Below are 19,956 nucleotides of genomic sequence, written 5' to 3'. Positions count from 1 at the left end.
TATATCATATGCTCGTCATGTGAATCCATATTGGGGGTCAAGGAAGCATCTCTTTTGTCATTTTATGATTTTATTATTATTATTATTATTTAAGGGTTTGAGTTTTTCTTTTCTCTTCTGCTTTTTTTTTTTTGCAAGACGTCGAATCCATGATGACTAAAATTTCTACTAAGATTAGTTATTTTGGGATACATCTCGCGTGGTGGAAACATTTTTTGCAATTTTTTTTACTACACAAAATGCTGAACCGACAATGATTAATTTTTTTTTTTTTTTTTTCTAAGAGTAACAAGTCACCGTGGGTTCGAGATTGTGTGTGGTGGAAAAATCGCAATGGTTTTTCAACATAAATACAGCCATATGTGTAATAAAAAAATGTCGTGATATATCAAGTACTCGTGACTCGTATCAAGAAACACCTTATATTATTTCTTTCACACACACGTAATGTAAAATAACGTCGAGTGATACAATATTAATGTATAATATCCACTCAATGCTCATTTATACTCATACTGTTAAAAGATCAAATAACATTATCATTTTACTCACATCTCTAGTCTATATTCTGCACTTTTTCTCCTTTTGTAAGGATCCATCTATTATTTAAGTGTCATTTCGATAGGGAACACTTTTATAAGGATCAAAACATTTAGAATTTCATAAATTAATGTAGTACACTCGATAATACGTACACGAGATGATTTCGAAACCTTAATGAAAATAGAGGCCCTCTAGAAAGGTATAATGGCTCATATATGAAAGACAAATCATGAAGAAGAAGAAAAAAAAACATTATTCAAACCCAAATGGAAAACGACTTATGCAAGTATAAAAATCATTATATGGCAAACACAAATTTAAAATATGCTTAGTAACGCGTGGGAGGCGGCGGCGATCGGTAATAATATCTGGGAGTCGGCGGTGATGAAGACTTTTGGACATACAGAGGCGGTGGTGATGAAGACGGCGATGGCGGAGACTTGTAAACATACGAGGGTGGCGGAGACGGATATGGTGGTGGTGGAGACTTGTAAACATATGGGGGCGGTGGGGATGGAGATGGCGGCGGAGGAGACTTGTAGACATACGGAGGTGGAGGAGACGGTGATGGCGGTGGTGGAGACTTGTAGACGTACGGTGGTGGCGGGGATGGCGATGGTGGTGGTGGAGACTTGTAGACATACGGAGGTGGAGGAGACGGTGATGGTGGAGGCGGAGATTTGTACACATACGGTGGTGGAGGAGACGGTGATGGTGGAGGCGGAGATTTGTACACATACGGTGGTGGCGGGGATGGGGAAGGTGGTGGTGGAGACTTGTAGACATATGGTGGTGGTGGGGATGGAGACGGTGGTGGTGGAGATTTGTAGACATACGGTGGTGGCGGGGATGGGGACGGTGGTGGTGGAGACTTGTAGACATATGGTGGTGGTGGGGATGGAGACGGTGGTGGTGGAGATTTGTAGACATACGGTGGTGGCGGGGATGGGGACGGTGGTGGTGGAGACTTGTAGACATATGGTGGTGGTGGGGATGGAGACGGTGGTGGTGGAGATTTGTAGACATACGGTGGTGGCGGGGATGGGGACGGTGGTGGTGGAGACTTGTAGACATATGGTGGTGGTGGGGATGGAGACGGTGGTGGTGGAGATTTGTAGACATACGGTGGTGGCGGGGATGGGGACGGTGGTGGTGGAGACTTGTAGACATATGGTGGTGGTGGGGATGGAGACGGTGGTGGTGGAGATTTGTAGACATACGGTGGTGGCGGGGATGGGGATGGTGGTGGTGGAGACTTGTAGATGTAAGGCGGAGGAGGCGATGGAGAAGGAGGAGGTGGAGATTTGTAGACGTACGGTGGTGGTGGAGACGGTGAAGGTGGAGGTGGTGACTTGTAGACGTACGGAGGTGGCGGTGATTTCTTGGGAGGGGGCGGGGATTTGTAAACGTAGGGCGGCGGTGGTGACGGGGATGGTGGTGGCGGAGATTTGTAAACATATGGCGGCGGAGGTGATGGGGATGGTGGTGGCAGGGATTTGTAAACATATGGCGGCGGAGGTGATGGGGATGGCAGCGGTGGTGATTTGTATTGGTACGGAGGAGATCTGATGTATTTTGGTGGTGAAGGATAAACCACCTGTTTTGGTGGCGGTGGGGAAGAGTAGACGTAGGGTTTGTAATCGGCAGCCATAGCTGTGGCTACCAGGCAGATTGCCATGGCATAGTAAACTATCTGAGAGCTCACCATTCTTTGGCAAGCGCTCAGCCTTTTTAACTTGTGTTTGCTTAGATAGGTTCTAATGCTTTCAAGTGTGTTATGATTTTTGATTTGCATGGTATTAGAGCCCTTTATATAGTGGTTCCCTCCCTTACGGAAAAGGATGACGTGATTATATGGTGGTCATAAAAAAGGGCTGTATTTTTATTAAAAAATTATATAATTCAAACAGCAATTTAATATCTTTGTATTGAGTAATATTTCAATGGTTACATCTCGATATATAATTGATAAAAATGACATACACCCACCTAACTTTTCCCCTTTATTTTCGTTCGACCTGATTTCGTGCATTCCCACCGATATATACCACGTGTATTCTCTTGAAATATGATAATGTAAATTATATCATTACAAAAAAAAAAAAAAATTGTATGTGAATTCATTTTTTAAGAGAGAGAAAGATATCGATGTATTTCTTATGATTACAATATATTTTACTGTATAGGATAAGATTTCGGATGAAGAGAGAGATTTATTATGAGCTATACTATGGTGCATCATGATGTGAATATCCCTTTCCATGTATGGTAATTCAGTTAATTATAGACTTCGTAATTTAATATAAGAATTTCCTCATGTGCATGGTTTAATTTGTTAACTTATTCATTATATACTGTATCGGTGTCAGAAACCGTCAAAGAAGCTAATGGTGAAGTCAAAGAGAAACGGTAAGGATATTTAAGGGGATGTACGACAACAAACTCGAAGCGTGTTTAAGCAAGCAATGACCAATTTTTATTTTTTATTTATTTTATTTTTTGGGCAGTGTAGCAAAATAGCCAAAATGAAACTATGAAATTTGTTTTTAGCCTATGTTTCACAATTTTTAGGGAAATAGCCAACAAGTTTACGTGGCAATAATTAAGATCTAATTTGCACTTATTTATTAACAAATTCGTAATCACTCAATTTGTAGGATCTGAAATCACTCAATTTCGAGTTCGTATGAGAAAGATACGAATTTTTGAAGTTTTGATGCAAAAAAAAAATATTTGAAAAAAAATAAGAGAGAGAAAGTGACGAATTTGTTTATAAATAAGGGCAAATCAGACCTTAATTATTGCCACATAAGTCATTTGGCTATATCCCTAAAAATTGTCAAACATAGGCTAGATCCAAAATCGCATGTTTAAAGTGGCCTAGTTACTTACAAATCTCTTATTTTTTTTGTGTATACTTGGAAATACTAAACAAATCAAAATAACCAGATGACCTATTTGCAATATAAAAAATTAATATTCCGTAGATGAATTCAAATAATATGGGTGTAACCGTATGAATAGAGAAAATAAGAGAGTGATTAATTTTTAGTATGGTAAAGTACAAATAATACCCATATATATTATAAAATTGATATTTAATTTGCACATATTTTATTTATATTATAAAAGTCATATGCATGCAATTACGTAGCTGAATAGCTATATTATATATATATAATGTTATTGTTATTTCAATATATATATATATATATATATATATAATGTTATTAAATGCAAAATTGCATATATGATAAAGTATTTAAACAAAAGTAATTATCCTACAAAAATTATAAATATTATAACTTCTTGTACTTTTTTTTTACGTTCAAAAGATTATTATTTTAACTATAATATATTATATAGATGAAATTATGGAAGTGAAAGAGTCATTTTTACTATAATATATTATATGGATATTACAAAGTTTGTCATCAACAAAGGTTAGTTTTGTAATTTTATAAAAATTTGTTGCTCTCCCTTCTTCAATCCGTGCAAAATGAGAGGAGAGCAAAATGAGAGGAGAGCATTTTTAGTGGGTCTCATGGATATAAATTCATCCCTCCATCCCTCACAATCTTTCTCTCTTTAATAACAAACAACAAATAAACACAATCCATCTTCCCAAATCCATTTATCCTAATCCATCTCTCCAAAAAATTTCATACCAAACAAGGTGTAAGTGTGCGCATCTGACGGATTTTAGAAAAAAAAAAAAAAAAAAAAAACCCAAGAGTAGAGTAGAGACTGTAGGGTTTTTTTTTTTAACGGAAAAGCTAATAATGTTACAAACTGCTATATTTAACTTATTTAATGGTAAATTTTCGATTTTAGAAAAATAGTCGAGATTAGTTTATTTTGTAAAGTAGTTATTTATGAAATGTGCAATATATACTTTCTAAAAGCAAGCCCAAAAAATGTCACTACTAGTGACTCACTAGCTTACGTTTTATGAATTACGAATTATGTTTCCATGAAAAACACCTCCTAAGTTTGGGATATTTATTAAAAAAAAATGAACAAATATAATACAATAAAAAAAAATTATCATAAGTAAGTAAAAGTAACAAAAAATATGGGAAAAAAACTTTGTCCTCCTTAGGACGAGAGAAGCCGTGGGATATTCACGGAAAAAACAAGAACAAATTGTAAAATTAAGGTATCCTCAGAATAAAATCAGTTATTCTCGGAACGAACAACTAGAAGTTGTATAGTCACGGAACAAATGTGAAGCTGGGGTAATTTCCAGGAAAGTGGACGTGTCACGTGTCACCGTGGATCAGAAAGAGGAGTCAAATGGATGAAAGTCCACGTGCTAGGTGGGCCCAATATCTCCTCCGACCTTCTTCATAGTTCGTCCATTTCACTCGCTTCAAAACTGTTGCCGTTAACCATCACGCTATTCTCGTGGCGAAGCGTGAATCGGAATTGATCACTGATCTGAACGCGGACCGGAAAACGACAAGAAGAAAGCTCGCGATCACTTTCTCGGAACTATTATCGATGTCTCTCTCTTTCTTTCTGTTCAGGTAACTCGATAACGTCTTGAAGTTTGATGCTTTTCAATTTATGTTTTGACGTTGATAAATCGTCCGAGGTTCGAGATTTGAGATGCGATTTGAATTTGTTTTCCATTGAAAATGTTACATGATCATTACATTACAACAAAAATTCATTGAATTTTTGTTTTCTATCGAGCTTGGTTGTCGGTAATCATTACTATTTTAGTAAAATTGTGGCTTTGTAAATTATATATCCGATATACTAAACAAAAAATAATAAGCTGTGGTGACATCGTCTTTTTGAAAAACGTGGTCGAAGAAAAAACTATCATTGGCTTGCTTTTACATTTTTCATGGTCTCTGCCGATCCTTCAATATTCATATGATTTTGAATGAATAAATTTAAATCTTTCTAACTTCAATAAGAAAGACTCAGCACAAATGTCGTAGAAGAGCTCGATCTAGAGGTGTCTCGATCAAATGCCCACACAATCTTAACACTTCTATTTCGTTATCTATTGTTATGTTGCAGACTCTCTGGTTTGAGCTATCTATATTAACTTAATCTCTGGACTTGCCATTCTCAAGTGGCGTTCTACGGCGAATGTATTTTAACCATCACACCTAACTTCATCGAGACTCTTGAAAGTTGGACCCAATGGGAGATTCTTTGAATGGTTCCGTGTTCACTAAGAACACCAACAAAGCCAGCATTGTTATCTCTGAAAACAAAGTGTCGAAAAGGGGTCCGGTTGCTTCGATTCAGAAGGAGTCTCAGTCTTCACAACCTTTGTCCAGGCACGCGGCTTTGATAGGCCGTGGTAAAATTGGAAGCGGTTTTGTTGGCGATATAGCATTGTTTCTACTGAAAGTCGCCGCGCTAGAAACAGCTCGGAGGTTCTCAAAGGCCAAGTGTCCGTTCGTGTGGCGTGGCATTCAGGCTTTGCAGATTCTGAGTTATCCGCCGTTCAAGTGGATTCAGAGATTTTCTCCCTTCAAGGGCTTGGTCAGAGGCGTAGAGGTTTATTGTCCTTTGAAATTCTCGCTGCCTTTTGTTGTCAATGTACGGTTATGATGAAGATTTTCTGAATGTCTACTCTTTCTAGATGTTTTCAAGGCCAATGCTTGCTCTCTCCATTGCAACGGCTTTCACGGTGGAACCGGAATCAAACAATGTGGCGCCTGATAGTGTACCCGAGGATGATCCGAGTTCAGATGTGCGTTCAGAGATATCTGTACAGGATGAAGTGGAGACAAGGTGCTTCATGAATGATTTTAAAAAGTTCATCCGTGATTTGTTTGGCTCACCCTGAACATTTACCAATCGCTCTTTTTCTCAATTTTTTTTTTTTTTTTTTTTTTTTTTTGGATTTTATGTTAATGCAGAGTTAGTGCTGAAATTCCTCAGAGTTCAGGATCTGAAATCTGGACTACTCAGCTGTATGACATGCTGGAAAAGCAAGGAGTCGTATTGCCAGAAAGGTGATGTGAAAGTTCTCGAAGGAAAGTTGAATTTTCATGTATAAGATTTCGTAGAAGTTATTTGATATAATTCTTAAAAAAGAATATCTTATTTGAAAATATATCGTTTGGAATCCATCAAGTCTTTTTTAATGATGTTACGTCCTTAAAATAAGAGCGAAGCAGCTTATTAACCCAAGCTTCATGCCTTATAGAAACACTGAAACAGAGACTCGTATAGAGGTGTAAATCGTGATCATAGTCATGTAGAAGTTTTATGTGTGTTTCTAACTATTTAGAAGTGATCGTGTTTGGGTTTCTAGCTCCATTATTATTACCGACGATGGCATTATGGTGTTTTCTGCAGAATCAACGAGGATGAGCTCCGTAGGTTCTACACAGCTGCAAATGGCGACTTTCCGTGCTTCGTATCTTCAATCACGAAAACAGTACGATGGAGGGACACCTACAGAATTCTCTCGCCAGAAGAGCTCGAGCCGTGGTCAAATATGGTTTACTGGCACGGATTCGATGTCAAACAACGACCTTGCCTCATCGTACGCCTTGGTCTTGCTTGCAGTACTATGCCACCTTCTGATAGGCCACGTTTTGCTCAAGCAATCAGTAACGTTCTTAACTTGGGTCTAACTTCTGTTAGAAATCGATGACAGTGAAGCAATTAAATACGAAACAAAGAACGCACAGATATATGCGGAAAACCAGAAATTCACTATGTCGAAAATCGGTAGTAACTTGAGAGAGAGTAGAGAAGATTGCAAAATTCGGGGAACTAAAACGACAACCACGTCAAATTTCTTACCGAGCCTTCTGTCATCAAAATCTTTGTTGTAGACTGATGAAATATACTTTAGTCTCTGGTTCATTCTTATACGTAGCTGTGTCAATAATCAATCTCCCGGTGGTCTCTATCTAAAGCTTCATTTGTGGGCTTCTCTGCTGTCTGTTTGTATTTATCATTTTCTGGAGATTGATAAGATTTTACGCCTGCTTCAATGTGGTCTTTTTACATGAATGAATTGTTGGCAATTGCAGTATCTCAGGTAGAGCATGGAGTGTTGGAACTGCTTGACGCAGAATCTCCCGAAATGACAGTTCTGGTGGACTGTGACGGCTTGACTCCGCTCAGAGTGCCCATGCAAATCATGAGAACCTGTTCTACTCTCTTACAAGACCACTTCCCGAACCGTCTCGGCTGTTTGTTCATCGTACGACTTCCACCGGTTCTTCGTGTCATCGCTCAAACTTTCATACAGGTAATGCCTTAAAATAAACCGATTTCAGTTGAAATTATTATTGCTTGACGTGAACGGAAAATTCGCAGATGCTAAAACCCGTTACACGAAAGAAGTTGAAAGTCGAAGGTGACTTGTTCCTGAAGGTTCTTTCTGAGTACCTCGAGGTACTCCCGTCGTATCTCGATGGAAAATGCACGTGTGATAAATGCTTGGCAATTGGCTGTTTAAGTTTGTCTCGCCGTAGAAATGGGACCGTCGGAACAGAATCACCGGAGGATGGTTTTGATGGCAAAGACCGAATGTCACTGGACACCACTAACGAGACCGACGGTGCTGATTCGGATCTAAACTGTGACCAGGTCCTGAGAACCGTTGTGATAAGTGTTCTCATGATTTGGGTTTTCATAGCTCTTGCTGCTGGAATTTATGACCCCGAAAGCCGACCCTTCTTCACTTCTACATGACGGTTTATCTTCCTCTTCCACATGGGTATGAAATAAGTGAAGCTGTTTGATTGCTTTGATATATATATATAGTTTCAGAGAATATAGGTTGGTAACATAGTTTGTGAGTTTACACATTTTTTTTTTCCACTGAATTTGTAATTATGTCATTGTTGCCAGAATCATTTCGCTGCTGTATGAAATTTTTATTATAAACTTAATTTGTCAGTGCAAAAATATAAATCTTTGTATTTTTTTTGGCTCTGAAAATTACTGTTGCTAAGAAGCTGTTATCTATATATTTAGGCTTTTGTTTTGCTTCTCTTGTGAACTGTATACAATATCTTAAAAAAAAAAACCAGCAACAAAATAAGTAAATATGACATCAATTCAAAACTGAAGGATCGATTTTGCGGTTACAGGGGATGCTAACTAAAAAAAAGGATAAACTCAGAATCCCTTTAAAAAAAAAAAAAAAAATCGGTATCATTTGTCACATGTATATAGAGTTATAGACCAAGTGGAATACACAATACCGTAACACTCGGAAATTCAAGTCAAGTCTTGATGTGAATGAGTTTTTTTTTTTTTTTTTGGGTGGGGGGTAGTCTTTTTGTACGTGTTGTGCTGAAAAGGGTAGTAAGAAATTAGAAAGATGGTTGTGGCGAATAAGAAGAAGACTATAACTAAACACTCAAGTACGTGTTATTCTGTCTCATCGTGCTCTTTATATTGGCTATCCTTAGAACTTCGAACTCTTTTCATGGATGTCTAAACAGTACTATGAACTTCCATGCCACTACAAACAAGTGATATATGTACTATAAAGCAAAATTAAGTTAAATATATATTATGAATTGAGATGTGAGTTTTTAAATATTAATTACGCAATATTAGGATAACATTATAGTTGTAGTGCTTTGACCCTGATGATGATATTCATCATTAGGTTTATAAATTTGTACATCATCAAGAAGTGCGAGGACATAATTAGTAGTACCAAATAAAAAATACATATAAACGTGCTTAGTGGGTTGGCGTACTTATAGCACTGGAAGGTACTTGTTTTCTTGGCTAACTAAAATACCATATATGACAAAAAAGTGTGGTTGCTGGAATTCAGTAATAATTAATAGTATGACTAGTAGTGAATAAACGCACTATTAATTTGATCTTGTACCTTTGAGAATCGAGTCCAAATCAATCTACGAAACCAATAAGCTTTTTTATATATAGATAAGGGATTGAAATTATATTATCTCTCTTCCTATAACTCAACATTAGTGTAAGATGAAATTTAAAAACAAAGTGGAGTAATTTTTCATCTATTCCTTCGCACTCGATCTCTTGTTGTTTGTGTTTCTTAAAGTATAGTTATAAGTTTTAGCCTTAAATTAGACCTAATAAAAAAAAACTAAGACCGTAAAAAACAAAATAACACACAGATTTATTTGGTCCACTCTAAACGCGAAAGCTGCGTCCACTTTGCAGTTGCAAACCACTAATAATTCAAATCAAGAGTTGTGTTGACAATCTCACTTTCGCTCTAATCGTCATAAGGTCTTCGTAATCATTTTCAATAAATTAGGCTCCAAAACTCAACAATCTCCCGCTTGGAGACTAATCTCATATGCAGTGGCGGCTTCGATCCTCATCTAAGGAGTCCAACTGAAGTGACATACAACTTTAACTTATCAAATTTGTGTTAGCATCTCTACTAGATTTTTGATTCTCTGGGATCTTCTCAAGTACTAGTATTCCATTTTCCAAGGCCAATATGATGAAGTGATATCAGAGGTGTATATGTTTCGTCCAAACATGGATAACGGTTTTCCAAATGAAAGGAACTCTGGCTATCACAATATATCACACTACCCTTGTTGTCTTGCTTCACTCACATCATCTCCTTTATGGCCTATGTCACAGCTATATACTCGGCCTCGCAATTAAAGAGAGCTACTATCTTCTGCAATTTTGAGATCCACGCATAATTGTCGTAAGGGATTTCAACATAGTAACTTTCAATAAATTAGGTTTCACAACTCAACAAATTAGTGTTAAAGATATTTCAAAGATCTGTTACGTATAACAAGGCCTAAGAGCAATATGGGCTCAGAGCTCGTCAAGGTCCGCAAATGACCTAAGTGGTTGAGGAGAAAATTACATGAATAATATCTTTAAAGCTTAACACTTTAAGAATAGTGACTATTTAAATCTTGTTAAATAATATTTATCTAACTTTAACGAGTTATTTGAGATTATTTTCCTTATAAATGAAATATTAAACAATAAACATCACTTAAAAGAGCCAAAAATAGCAAAAACAAATCAAGAAAAATCATTGTTTACAATTTGAAAAATACTATTTTGAAAAAACAAATCAAGAAAAATAATTGTTTAATTACAATTTGAAAAATATTATTTTGACAATAAAAAATTTAGACACACTATTTTTGCGATTAGTTAATGAAAAAGCTATATCACATGCGATCTTCACGTCTACGAGTGAGGTGAGTCATCGAAGAGGCACCCTGGGGCATAATTAATTTTTTACCAAAAGGAAACCAATTATATATCTACATGCAAGTACAAAGCCAGAAAATAGCTAGAAGGGTGGCTAAATATAAAAGTTTTTTAGGGTGCAGGCTGAATCTAAATTCTTGCCTGAGACGAGGACAGGTATATTCACATTTTTTTTAATTATAAAAAAGCTCTATTATTGGTAATTTTTTGTTAACTTGTCATTAAGGTTATAGGGGGAATTTGTTTTATAAATAAATTATGGATGAGAATTTATTTTATTGAATGAGTCATGGCTAAAAATTATGTTTTAAAAAAAAGTCATGGGGAGGGGGCTAAAGCCCCCGCTTGGAGTCAACGTATCTTCGTCTATGTCTATGGGATAAGATATCCTTTCAACTTATGAATTCCAAGGAGGTGTAAAACCAAGACTCTGCAACGAGGAATAATTTACCCAATTGATCTAGCACGCGCTATAAAAGGTCCCATAAATCATACATATTCAGACACAAGTGTGGCTAAAAGCCCTAAGAATTGCCTACATGTCACCTTCTTAAATACTCTCTTTGAGTTCATTCTATTGTGGTTAAGGGCAAAAAAGTGTCTCTCTCACATTCATGGTTCGTAAATACTAATCGCTTCTTGCAAGCTCATCAGAACTTATCAAGTCATGTAGACGCTATGTGGTGGTTATTATTAGGTTGTCATTTTCGAGCGATAACATTTAAGTAACTAATTGCATGTATATATACGGTGAATAGTTTACTTAGGCTCAAACAAGTCTCATAATGAAGCACGTATTAGTCCGGATATAAATAAATGCATGCCCCAGAAAGCAGCACCATATTGTTGTTATTTGACGTTGAAGTGCACTTTGTGGGTATTATTAAATTATTTGTGGCAAATACCACTTTGTTTGTCTTTTGTCAATGTTAATTGACGTCTTTTCTTTGCCTTTTTCCAAAATGTGGAAACTTGGTTGGAACGGTGACCTTTGGGTTTCCGAACAGATCAGGACGGCTGACGTTTGCAGTCAAACAGTACAAAAATCAGAGCTTTTATACAGATTTTTCAATTTTTTTTCAATTTATATATGCTTGGTTAACTTCTTTGTTCTTTATTTTTCCAGACACATAAACGAGATTGCAAAAATATTATGTATAAATACAAAGTATATATAAATAATTTTCATAAAGATGAATGATGAATTTAAGATATATAAATTACACACACAAAGAAATTGAGTACCATAATTATTTATGAAATATGCTTTTTTTTGGGGGGGTATATACACGGGTTAGGAATAAAATTATTTTATATGTTCTCTTTATTTTTTCCGGGAAAAAAAATATGCTGAGATTTCATTAGAAGTTAGAACCCACTAAAAGAAATTAGTGTTTTCCCATATACGAAGGACGAACCCACCAAAACAAAGAGAGTAGCAAAAAAAAAAAAAAAAAGTCACGACTTTATGACTTCGTTTAGTATGCAAGAATTGCAATTGTTATTATGGAAAATCGCAAAAAACCCTGTAATTTTTTTTTCTAAAATAAAAAAACGATATAAAAGTTAGACGTGTCGATGTTTTACGAAGTCACGGCATGGTAGAAGTAGAACGCGCTAAAAATAAAAATGATACGCGACAATTAACGTACATATTATTCAATTAGTAATATTTATTATTCATGCAGTGACAGTGACAGTGACACTGAAATAATTGTTTTGGTATTAACTCGTATTCTTATTGGGTACCCAACCCCTTGGAAGGTCAAGCTCACTAAAGACACCAAAAAGTGGATCTCCAAATATACATCTTAACGAGTGGAGGTTCCATATCCTCGCCATTCTCATTCCATGTCCTCGAGCCATCTCCTCATACGAGCAGAGCCATGACTCCTACCAAAGTCCAGTGATTTTTTATTTTTATTTTTATTTTTAAGTTGTTCAAAATAAGTTTTCGGAGGGTGTCTTTTTGTGGCTGTCAATACTTGTTTATAATATAGAGATTATACCACAAGTACGATCTTCTTAATAATTTTAAACAAAAATTTAATAAGTCTATTTTAATTCAAAATTATGATTACTCAATTTTCGTATTTACTTTTTTTATCCTCTCTCTCGTGGCTGATTTTTTTTGTTTTTAAGTTGATGAATTCTCTCGGGTTCACTTTCGTTCTCATAGAACACTTTCGTTCTCATAGAACCGTTTGAAGATATTTTTTATTTTTTTCATTTAAAAAATTTGGGAATTCGTCTGAAGATTTATTGATATAGATGTCAATAAATCTTCAAAGATTCTGGGTATTTCTTCGAAAATTCATTGACATCTTTGTCAATAAATTCTATGTATGTCAATAAATCCTTAATAGACTCAAAATCTTCAACGAATTCCCAAAATCTTTGAAGATTTATTGACATCTATGTCAATAAATTGACAAAATGTCAATAAATCTTCAAACGAATTCGTAGATTCTTCAAATGAAAAAAAAAATCTTTAAGCGGTTCTATGTGAACGAAAGTGAACGCCATGAGCATTCAGCAACTCAAAAACAAACAAAATCAACACGCAGAGAGAGAGAGAGAGATCAACATTAGCTACTTTGCAATATCAACGTTTCAAGTGTCTTAATTGGTATAATTTTCTTTAAAAAAATCATTTTTTTAATTTTTATTTTGACTATATCATTGAAGAAAATGATGAATTTCATCGCTAACCAACCATCGCATATTGTCGCTAATAATCACTAATCATCCAAACTATCGCAAAAAACTGGAAAAGAGCAACATCGACTCTGTTTGTAGTCGCTATTGCTTTTTTTTCCCAATTTTTTGCGGAAGGTTGCGACGGTTAGCCATGATTAACGACGTTTTGCGATGGATAACGACGATTTGCGATGGTTGGCTATGAAATTCCTAATATAGTAAAAAATTAAAATTTGATTTTTTTTAAATGAGTTTTGAGCGTGTTAATTGAAAGTCATAGAAGATCATCGAAAATCATCGAAGATCTTCAAAAGTGTTCAAATAGAAAATTTAGAGAGATAGAAAAGTGTGAATTTAAAAAAAAAAAATTGTGTAATCATATTTATGTCCGAAAATAGGCTAAAAGTCCAATTTGAACATAAGAAATTCATCTAAAATATTTTGTAAGTTTTTAAATTTATTGTCACGTGTAATTCTCACTAATCCCTATCACCATTTCACCAATTAATGACACATCGAAGCCTGCATGTAGTTGGGATAATATTTGTGGTCAGCAATCACGGCCACTAATGCACTTATCATTTTCCATTTGTAGATATTAGATATATAATGATACATGTATTGGTGTACAACTTCCGTGAATGAAGCCACACGACCAAGCCAACTTTGGCATATTGCTGGAAGATGGTGGAATTACATATATTATAATAAAAAGAAGAAAACGATTTGATTAATTTTGATCAACTAGATGACCCTTCTTGTATAATAATAGTATGTATAGTGCTAGAATTATCCAAAATATCTTAAAACTATTTTTGCCTAGCTAGCTGATCGTGGGGAAACTTTAATATTTCGTAAATATTCTTTATTCAAGTGGTTATAACTTATAAGGTACATGAATCATAAAGATTGACAACTTGGAGTTAAGACTTGAGATGTACTAGCTTGTAATAAGACTTGACGCTGCTACGTAAATATGATGTTCGTAGACGGTTTCTTCACAACAATATATGATCCTGCAAATATGGTGTATATGGATGATGAAGGTTCAAAATATCGATGATATCTCTCTATATAATATCTATACTAATAGACTAAATAATTAAATATATAATATTATTTATTTTTATTATTTTAAAGAATATTTATAATGTAGTAGAAAAATATTACATTTCTTTGAAAAAAAATTATTTTATTACATTTTTTAATATTAAAAAAGTAATATAAATATTAATAATGTATATCTATAAGAAAAAAGTTATAGATATATTTTAAATTTGATTGTTTCATTAGAAATTAAAAAAATATAAATAATGGTACATATTTTATTATAAGATTTTGTCAATATATCCGTCAGTATCACCGATATAATCGATAATCAATATTTAAATTGTTATAGAATATATGTCGATATATCCGTAAAATTAGAAAATCTCTATATAAGTATCAGCATCGATATTTTAAACCATATCTACATAGTAATGGAAGGGATCCGGGGAGCTGATGAGAAATTTTATAAAGATACACATATTATATTACGAATATCAATTAATTTATCATGTAGGAGAAAAGTGGACAAACTAATTAATACATAAGCACCACTCTACACACACACCACATACGAAGTAGACCGCATATATATATATATATATATATATATATATATATATATATATAATTGGAGCTGATGGGAAATTTTATAAAGATACATATATTATATTACGAATATCATATAATATATCATGTAGGAGAAAAGTGGACAAACTAATTAATACATAAGCACCACTCTACACACACACACACACACACACACCACATATGAAGTAGACACACACACACATATATTTGAAGTAGACCACTCTCTTACATAGGATCCCACCAAATTATATATAAATATATATATTTATATATATATAAATAAAGCAGCTAGCTAGATATTATCAAATTTTTATTAACTTTCATTATATTAGATGTCCGTCTCTAATTGGATCATTATTATTTTCAAAAACACAAATGAATATTTTTCAAAAACACAAATGAATATATTTTGACTAATATAAGTCGATAAAGCACTATAATGTTAAGAGTTGCTCGCTTGTAATATTTCATAAAATAAATAAATTATATGTATATCTTATATCACTAATTAACATTTTTGAACAAAATAATTTGACGTAAGTGACTCTAAAAATTTCTCACTATAATATTATTTATTGTATTTTATTTTTTTAATTTATTTGTATAAAAGAAAATTAATTGTCCAAATTATTGTGGAACTTTAATTTGTCCACGACGATGGATAATCCAAGTTACTCTTAGAGCAACGCTATCCGCCGTTAGAGTTTTTATAGTAATTGTGAAATACTATCATATTTATGAATCTCTAAATAAATTGATCATGAGATAAAATAACTCATGTCTTTATAAATTCTTATTAGTTCTCATTTTTTTACAACGTGAGATTCTTTATATGTCATTTCAAGATGACAGTTCTTTGCGTTCATTTATTTTGGGTTGAATTTTAACGATTGGATTCGATAATTGTTTGATTTTTATTGGGCTTTGATTTCACGTATAGTATCATGTGAGCAGGCATGAAGCCATGTGATGGCCAATAGGGCTATGGCCTCCTTTCATTTTTTTTGTACACTTTTTGTCAATTTATTATTTTTTTACGTTTAAAATTTATAAATCAATCTTTTTTGAAAAAAATAATTCGCACATTACTTCACCTTAATTTAAATTCCTGTCTTAGTCTAATTGAAAATGAAAAAGTCTATGAACTTTATAAATCATATTAATTTCTTTCTCTTTTTAACGTGTGATTTATAATTAAAAGTGGATAGCTAGTATTTTTCATTTTTTGTTTTTAATTTCAACGAAAAGGCTTCTTAAGGACTTAAAAGTTAAAACTATTTTTTTTATGTCAGCGCACATATACAAAGAGTGGGTTTCCAGGTGCACATGGAATTAAAGCACTAGAGAGCATGATCATCATCATCAGCTCGTGATCAGTGATTTCACTGTTCAATTTCAAGTACGTAAGCAAAATTAGGTACCTGAAATATGAAATAATAAGGCAATATTTTATATAGGCTGCGAAAAAAGAAAGCAAAAAGAAAAAGAAAAAGCATGGATATATTTGCATTCCAATTCTTTCATTATAGATTCTACGAAATACAAGAGAATGACGAGACAAGGGTTAGAGGCTTTTAATAGCTTTTTAACTAACTTTTCAATTATTAATTATTTTCATTTGTGCACTATTCTATTTGATAAATGCACCAAAACAAAGCTCACCGCTTGGCCCTTCCATCACCTCAAGGAGCAAATTTTCGTGTAAACATTAATTAGAGCACAAGTATTGGGTGGAAATCTAGGAAAACCCCACTTAGATTCTATTATATACTTGGAAATAGTACATTTAAAAATATATTAAAAGTTTGTATCATCTTCAAAACGGCAAGGCAAGTTTTTATTTTATTTGCGTTAACCTCTGATTCTGCAATCTTTTTTGTTTTTTAGATTCGGATCATGAGCGCATGCACAATTAATTTAAGGCTTAATTATCTCTCTGTCTGGTTTAAGACTGTACTTAATTGATTGGTCTTATTGTTTTGGATGAGCCCCTTGTTTCTAGTAAACTGATCATTAGGCCTAAAAAGCTTGCCTTTGTAAGTTTTTACGCATTTGACATTATTAATTATATCTGAGCGACGCATTATATAATTTCATAAATGGGGCTTAATTAATTAATTAATTAACTACGTATATGTATTATGTCCTAATCTTTTTCTCAGCTACATGAAAAGTATATATACTATAAAACGCACGACCATATATATATATTCCTCGTCCAATAAACGCCAAGAAATTATTAGCAGCATGAGAATATCACATAGTATATACTATATATACAGTAACTTGTAGGAGACAGAGACCTATATGTGTAGACGTCTATATATTTCTCCAGCATTTGCAGAGTCAGACAATGAATTTCACATTTTTTTTTGTCACTACGCTAAAACTTTCATACGATTTGTTTTCTACGCAAAGAAAGCTTAAAATCGAAAAGTTCCAAGATATATCTATATGTGTATACATCTAACGAACGATGTCATTTCAACCTTGATGAATATGGCACTACACAAAAAGGAATTACAACAAACAGAATAAACAAAAGCCGCTTGACCTAATTGGTCTATCATCATCTTTAATGGATATGTATAGCTGCATATGAAATTCAGTAAAATAAAGCAGAAAATTGAAAGAAAAGAGAGATAATTAAAAACTGCTTATCTTAGCCCTTAAGATAAATGGAAGCTATATATAAATTTAATTATAGATATGTATGTAGCACATGTAGTTTAATTCATGTAGACAAGTCCTGTATATATCATGGAGGTGGCTGCGCCACCTTCAAGTACGAATCACGACCGTGATCAAGAAATAGTATTATATACATATTTAAAAGGATAAATTATAGTTTTTAAAAAACATTGCATATATATATATATATATATATATATATATATATATTTCGATATATATTATATGATGGAGCCTGAATCAAAAGATTAGGAGGCTAACTTAAAGTATTAAATATGTATAGTGTATTTTTATATTTATATTGTATATGAATATATATTCTTATATATTAAATACACACAAAAAAAAAAAAAGTTGCACACAAATTTTTTTTAAAAACTCTTAAAGGTGTGGGGTTCCATCTAAAACCAAGCTTGGTAATTAGAGGAGTAACCCACAAGCCTTATAAAGAGCCCAGGATCGTAATACCCAGTCGATGTGAGACTATCCTTGATACACCCCATTACGCGCACAGGCACGGGCACACATCGGCACAGGCACTGGAAGCGTGAAGTATAGACCCGATCAGGTAGTCCACAACCGAGAATGGACCCCGCTCTGATACCATCTTAAAGGTGTGGGGTTCCATCTAAAACCAAGCTTGGTAATTAGAGGAGTAATCCACAAGCCTTATAAAGAGCCCAGAATCGTAATACCCAGTCGATGTGAGACTATCCTTGATACACCCCCTCACGCGCACAGGCACGGGCACACATCGGCACATGCACTGGAAGCGTGAAGTATAGGCCCGATCAGGTAGCCCACAAGCTTGGTTTTAGATGGAACCCCACACCTTTAAGATGGTATCAGAGCGGGGCCCATTCTCGGTTGTGGGTTACCTGATCGGGCCTATACTTCACGCTTCCAGTGTCTGTGCCAATGTGTGCCTGTGCCTGTGCGCGTAAGAGGGTGTATCAAGGATAGTCTCACATCGACTGAGTATTACGATCCTGGGCTCTTTATAAAGCTTATGGGTTACTGCTCTAATTACCAAACTTGATTTTAGATGGAATCTCACACCTTTAAGAAAAACATTAATAAGTGAGGTACTTAAACCCCCTTAGGCCTATATTGGCTCCATCGTATATGCATAAGTATGTATCCTTATATTAAATATGCTGATATTATATATATAAACACACACATCCAGAAATTATAGTAACGCAATTTTTTTTAGAGGACATATCAAGAAAAGAAAAAAAAAACAACTCATACTCAAATAATTTATTTTTTTGGAGTAGTGAAATTTATATAATTAAATAATAATATAATTGTCTGTGTATCAGTGTGTCTCTGTGAGTGTGTGCGAGTGGAGTATAGTGGTATATAAGTTGAAGAAATTGGTCATGTGCCTAACGTCAGCTTTGAAATAGTAGCAACTTCATTCATAAAAACACAAAAATGTACTATTTTCTGCAACGTCAATATATACGATATTTATTTCTGTCACTCTATAAATGTGTGTACGTACTAATAAGCACGCACAATATATGGAGAAGCATTGATCGATAAGATATGATCTATGACCCTTAAGTAATCGAAAACAAAAGGTCATCATTCTAATTAGGTAAAATATCAGTTATATACATCTATGTCACCACAATCATCTCTCCCCACACTTTGACATTTTTATCATAAATTACTCCAATCAATTATTTATTCATACTTGAAGAATTTTCTCACACGATAAAACAAAGAAATTATTTACTTATATAATAGATAAAGTAGATAAAAAAAAAATATAATTAGACAACTTGAAACGTTAACATTGCTATTTAGCCAACATTTGAAATATATTTCAAATATAACCACAAAATCTGATGTGACAAGTTAATTTCTGTTAATTTTTTTGTCATAATTTGAATATTTATATACTGTTAATTTATGTTAATGACATTTTTTTTATAAAATTAACAAAATGTTGATTATTTATCAAAATTTTATTTTAATGTATCATGTTTTAATAACGAGCAAGGTTATTTTGATAATTAAAAAAATGTTCCAAGTAAAAACAAAAACATTGAGTACAAGATCATTTGTAATCGTGCTTAATATAAGGAATTTTGCGTAATAAATGCTTAAACTGAGATCGATATGTCAGTGTTACGTCAAACTCAAAACCCAAAACAGAAGGTACTAATTGATATTCCTATTTAACAA

The 19,956-nt window shown here is 33.8% G+C and overlaps 2 protein-coding genes across 2 annotated transcripts; one reads left to right on the top strand and one right to left on the bottom strand.

Annotated features, from left to right (window-relative positions):
• Window positions 1-618: 618 nt before the first annotated feature.
• On the bottom strand, window positions 619-2,321 carry LOC149381940 (uncharacterized). The gene has a single exon (XM_089630003.1). It carries the CDS (start codon window positions 2,249-2,251, stop codon window positions 872-874), a length of 1,380 nt encoding a protein of 459 aa, XP_089486129.1. The 5' UTR covers window positions 2,252-2,321; the 3' UTR covers window positions 619-871.
• Window positions 2,322-4,887: 2,566 nt separating this feature from the next.
• Window positions 4,888-8,458, top strand: LOC149381939 (SEC14 cytosolic factor family protein / phosphoglyceride transfer family protein). Its single transcript, XM_089601935.1, has 7 exons — window positions 4,888-5,072; window positions 5,578-6,066; window positions 6,152-6,303; window positions 6,432-6,527; window positions 6,874-7,130; window positions 7,560-7,780; window positions 7,849-8,458. The coding sequence occupies exons 2-7, from the start codon at window positions 5,704-5,706 to the stop codon at window positions 8,224-8,226; spliced, it is 1,467 nt and encodes a 488-aa protein (XP_089458061.1). The 5' UTR covers window positions 4,888-5,072; window positions 5,578-5,703; the 3' UTR covers window positions 8,227-8,458.
• The last annotated feature ends 11,498 nt before the right edge of the window (window positions 8,459-19,956 follow it).

The sequence above is a fragment of the Urtica dioica genome, chromosome 11 (genome assembly GCF_054948205.1).
Source record: "Urtica dioica subsp. dioica isolate 48M chromosome 11, U.dioica_male_clone48M_v1_H2, whole genome shotgun sequence".
Lineage (NCBI taxonomy): Eukaryota > Viridiplantae > Streptophyta > Magnoliopsida > Rosales > Urticaceae > Urtica > Urtica dioica.
The sequence above is the reverse complement of the archived record's forward strand: the minus strand, read 5'-3'. Positions and strand labels throughout refer to the sequence as shown.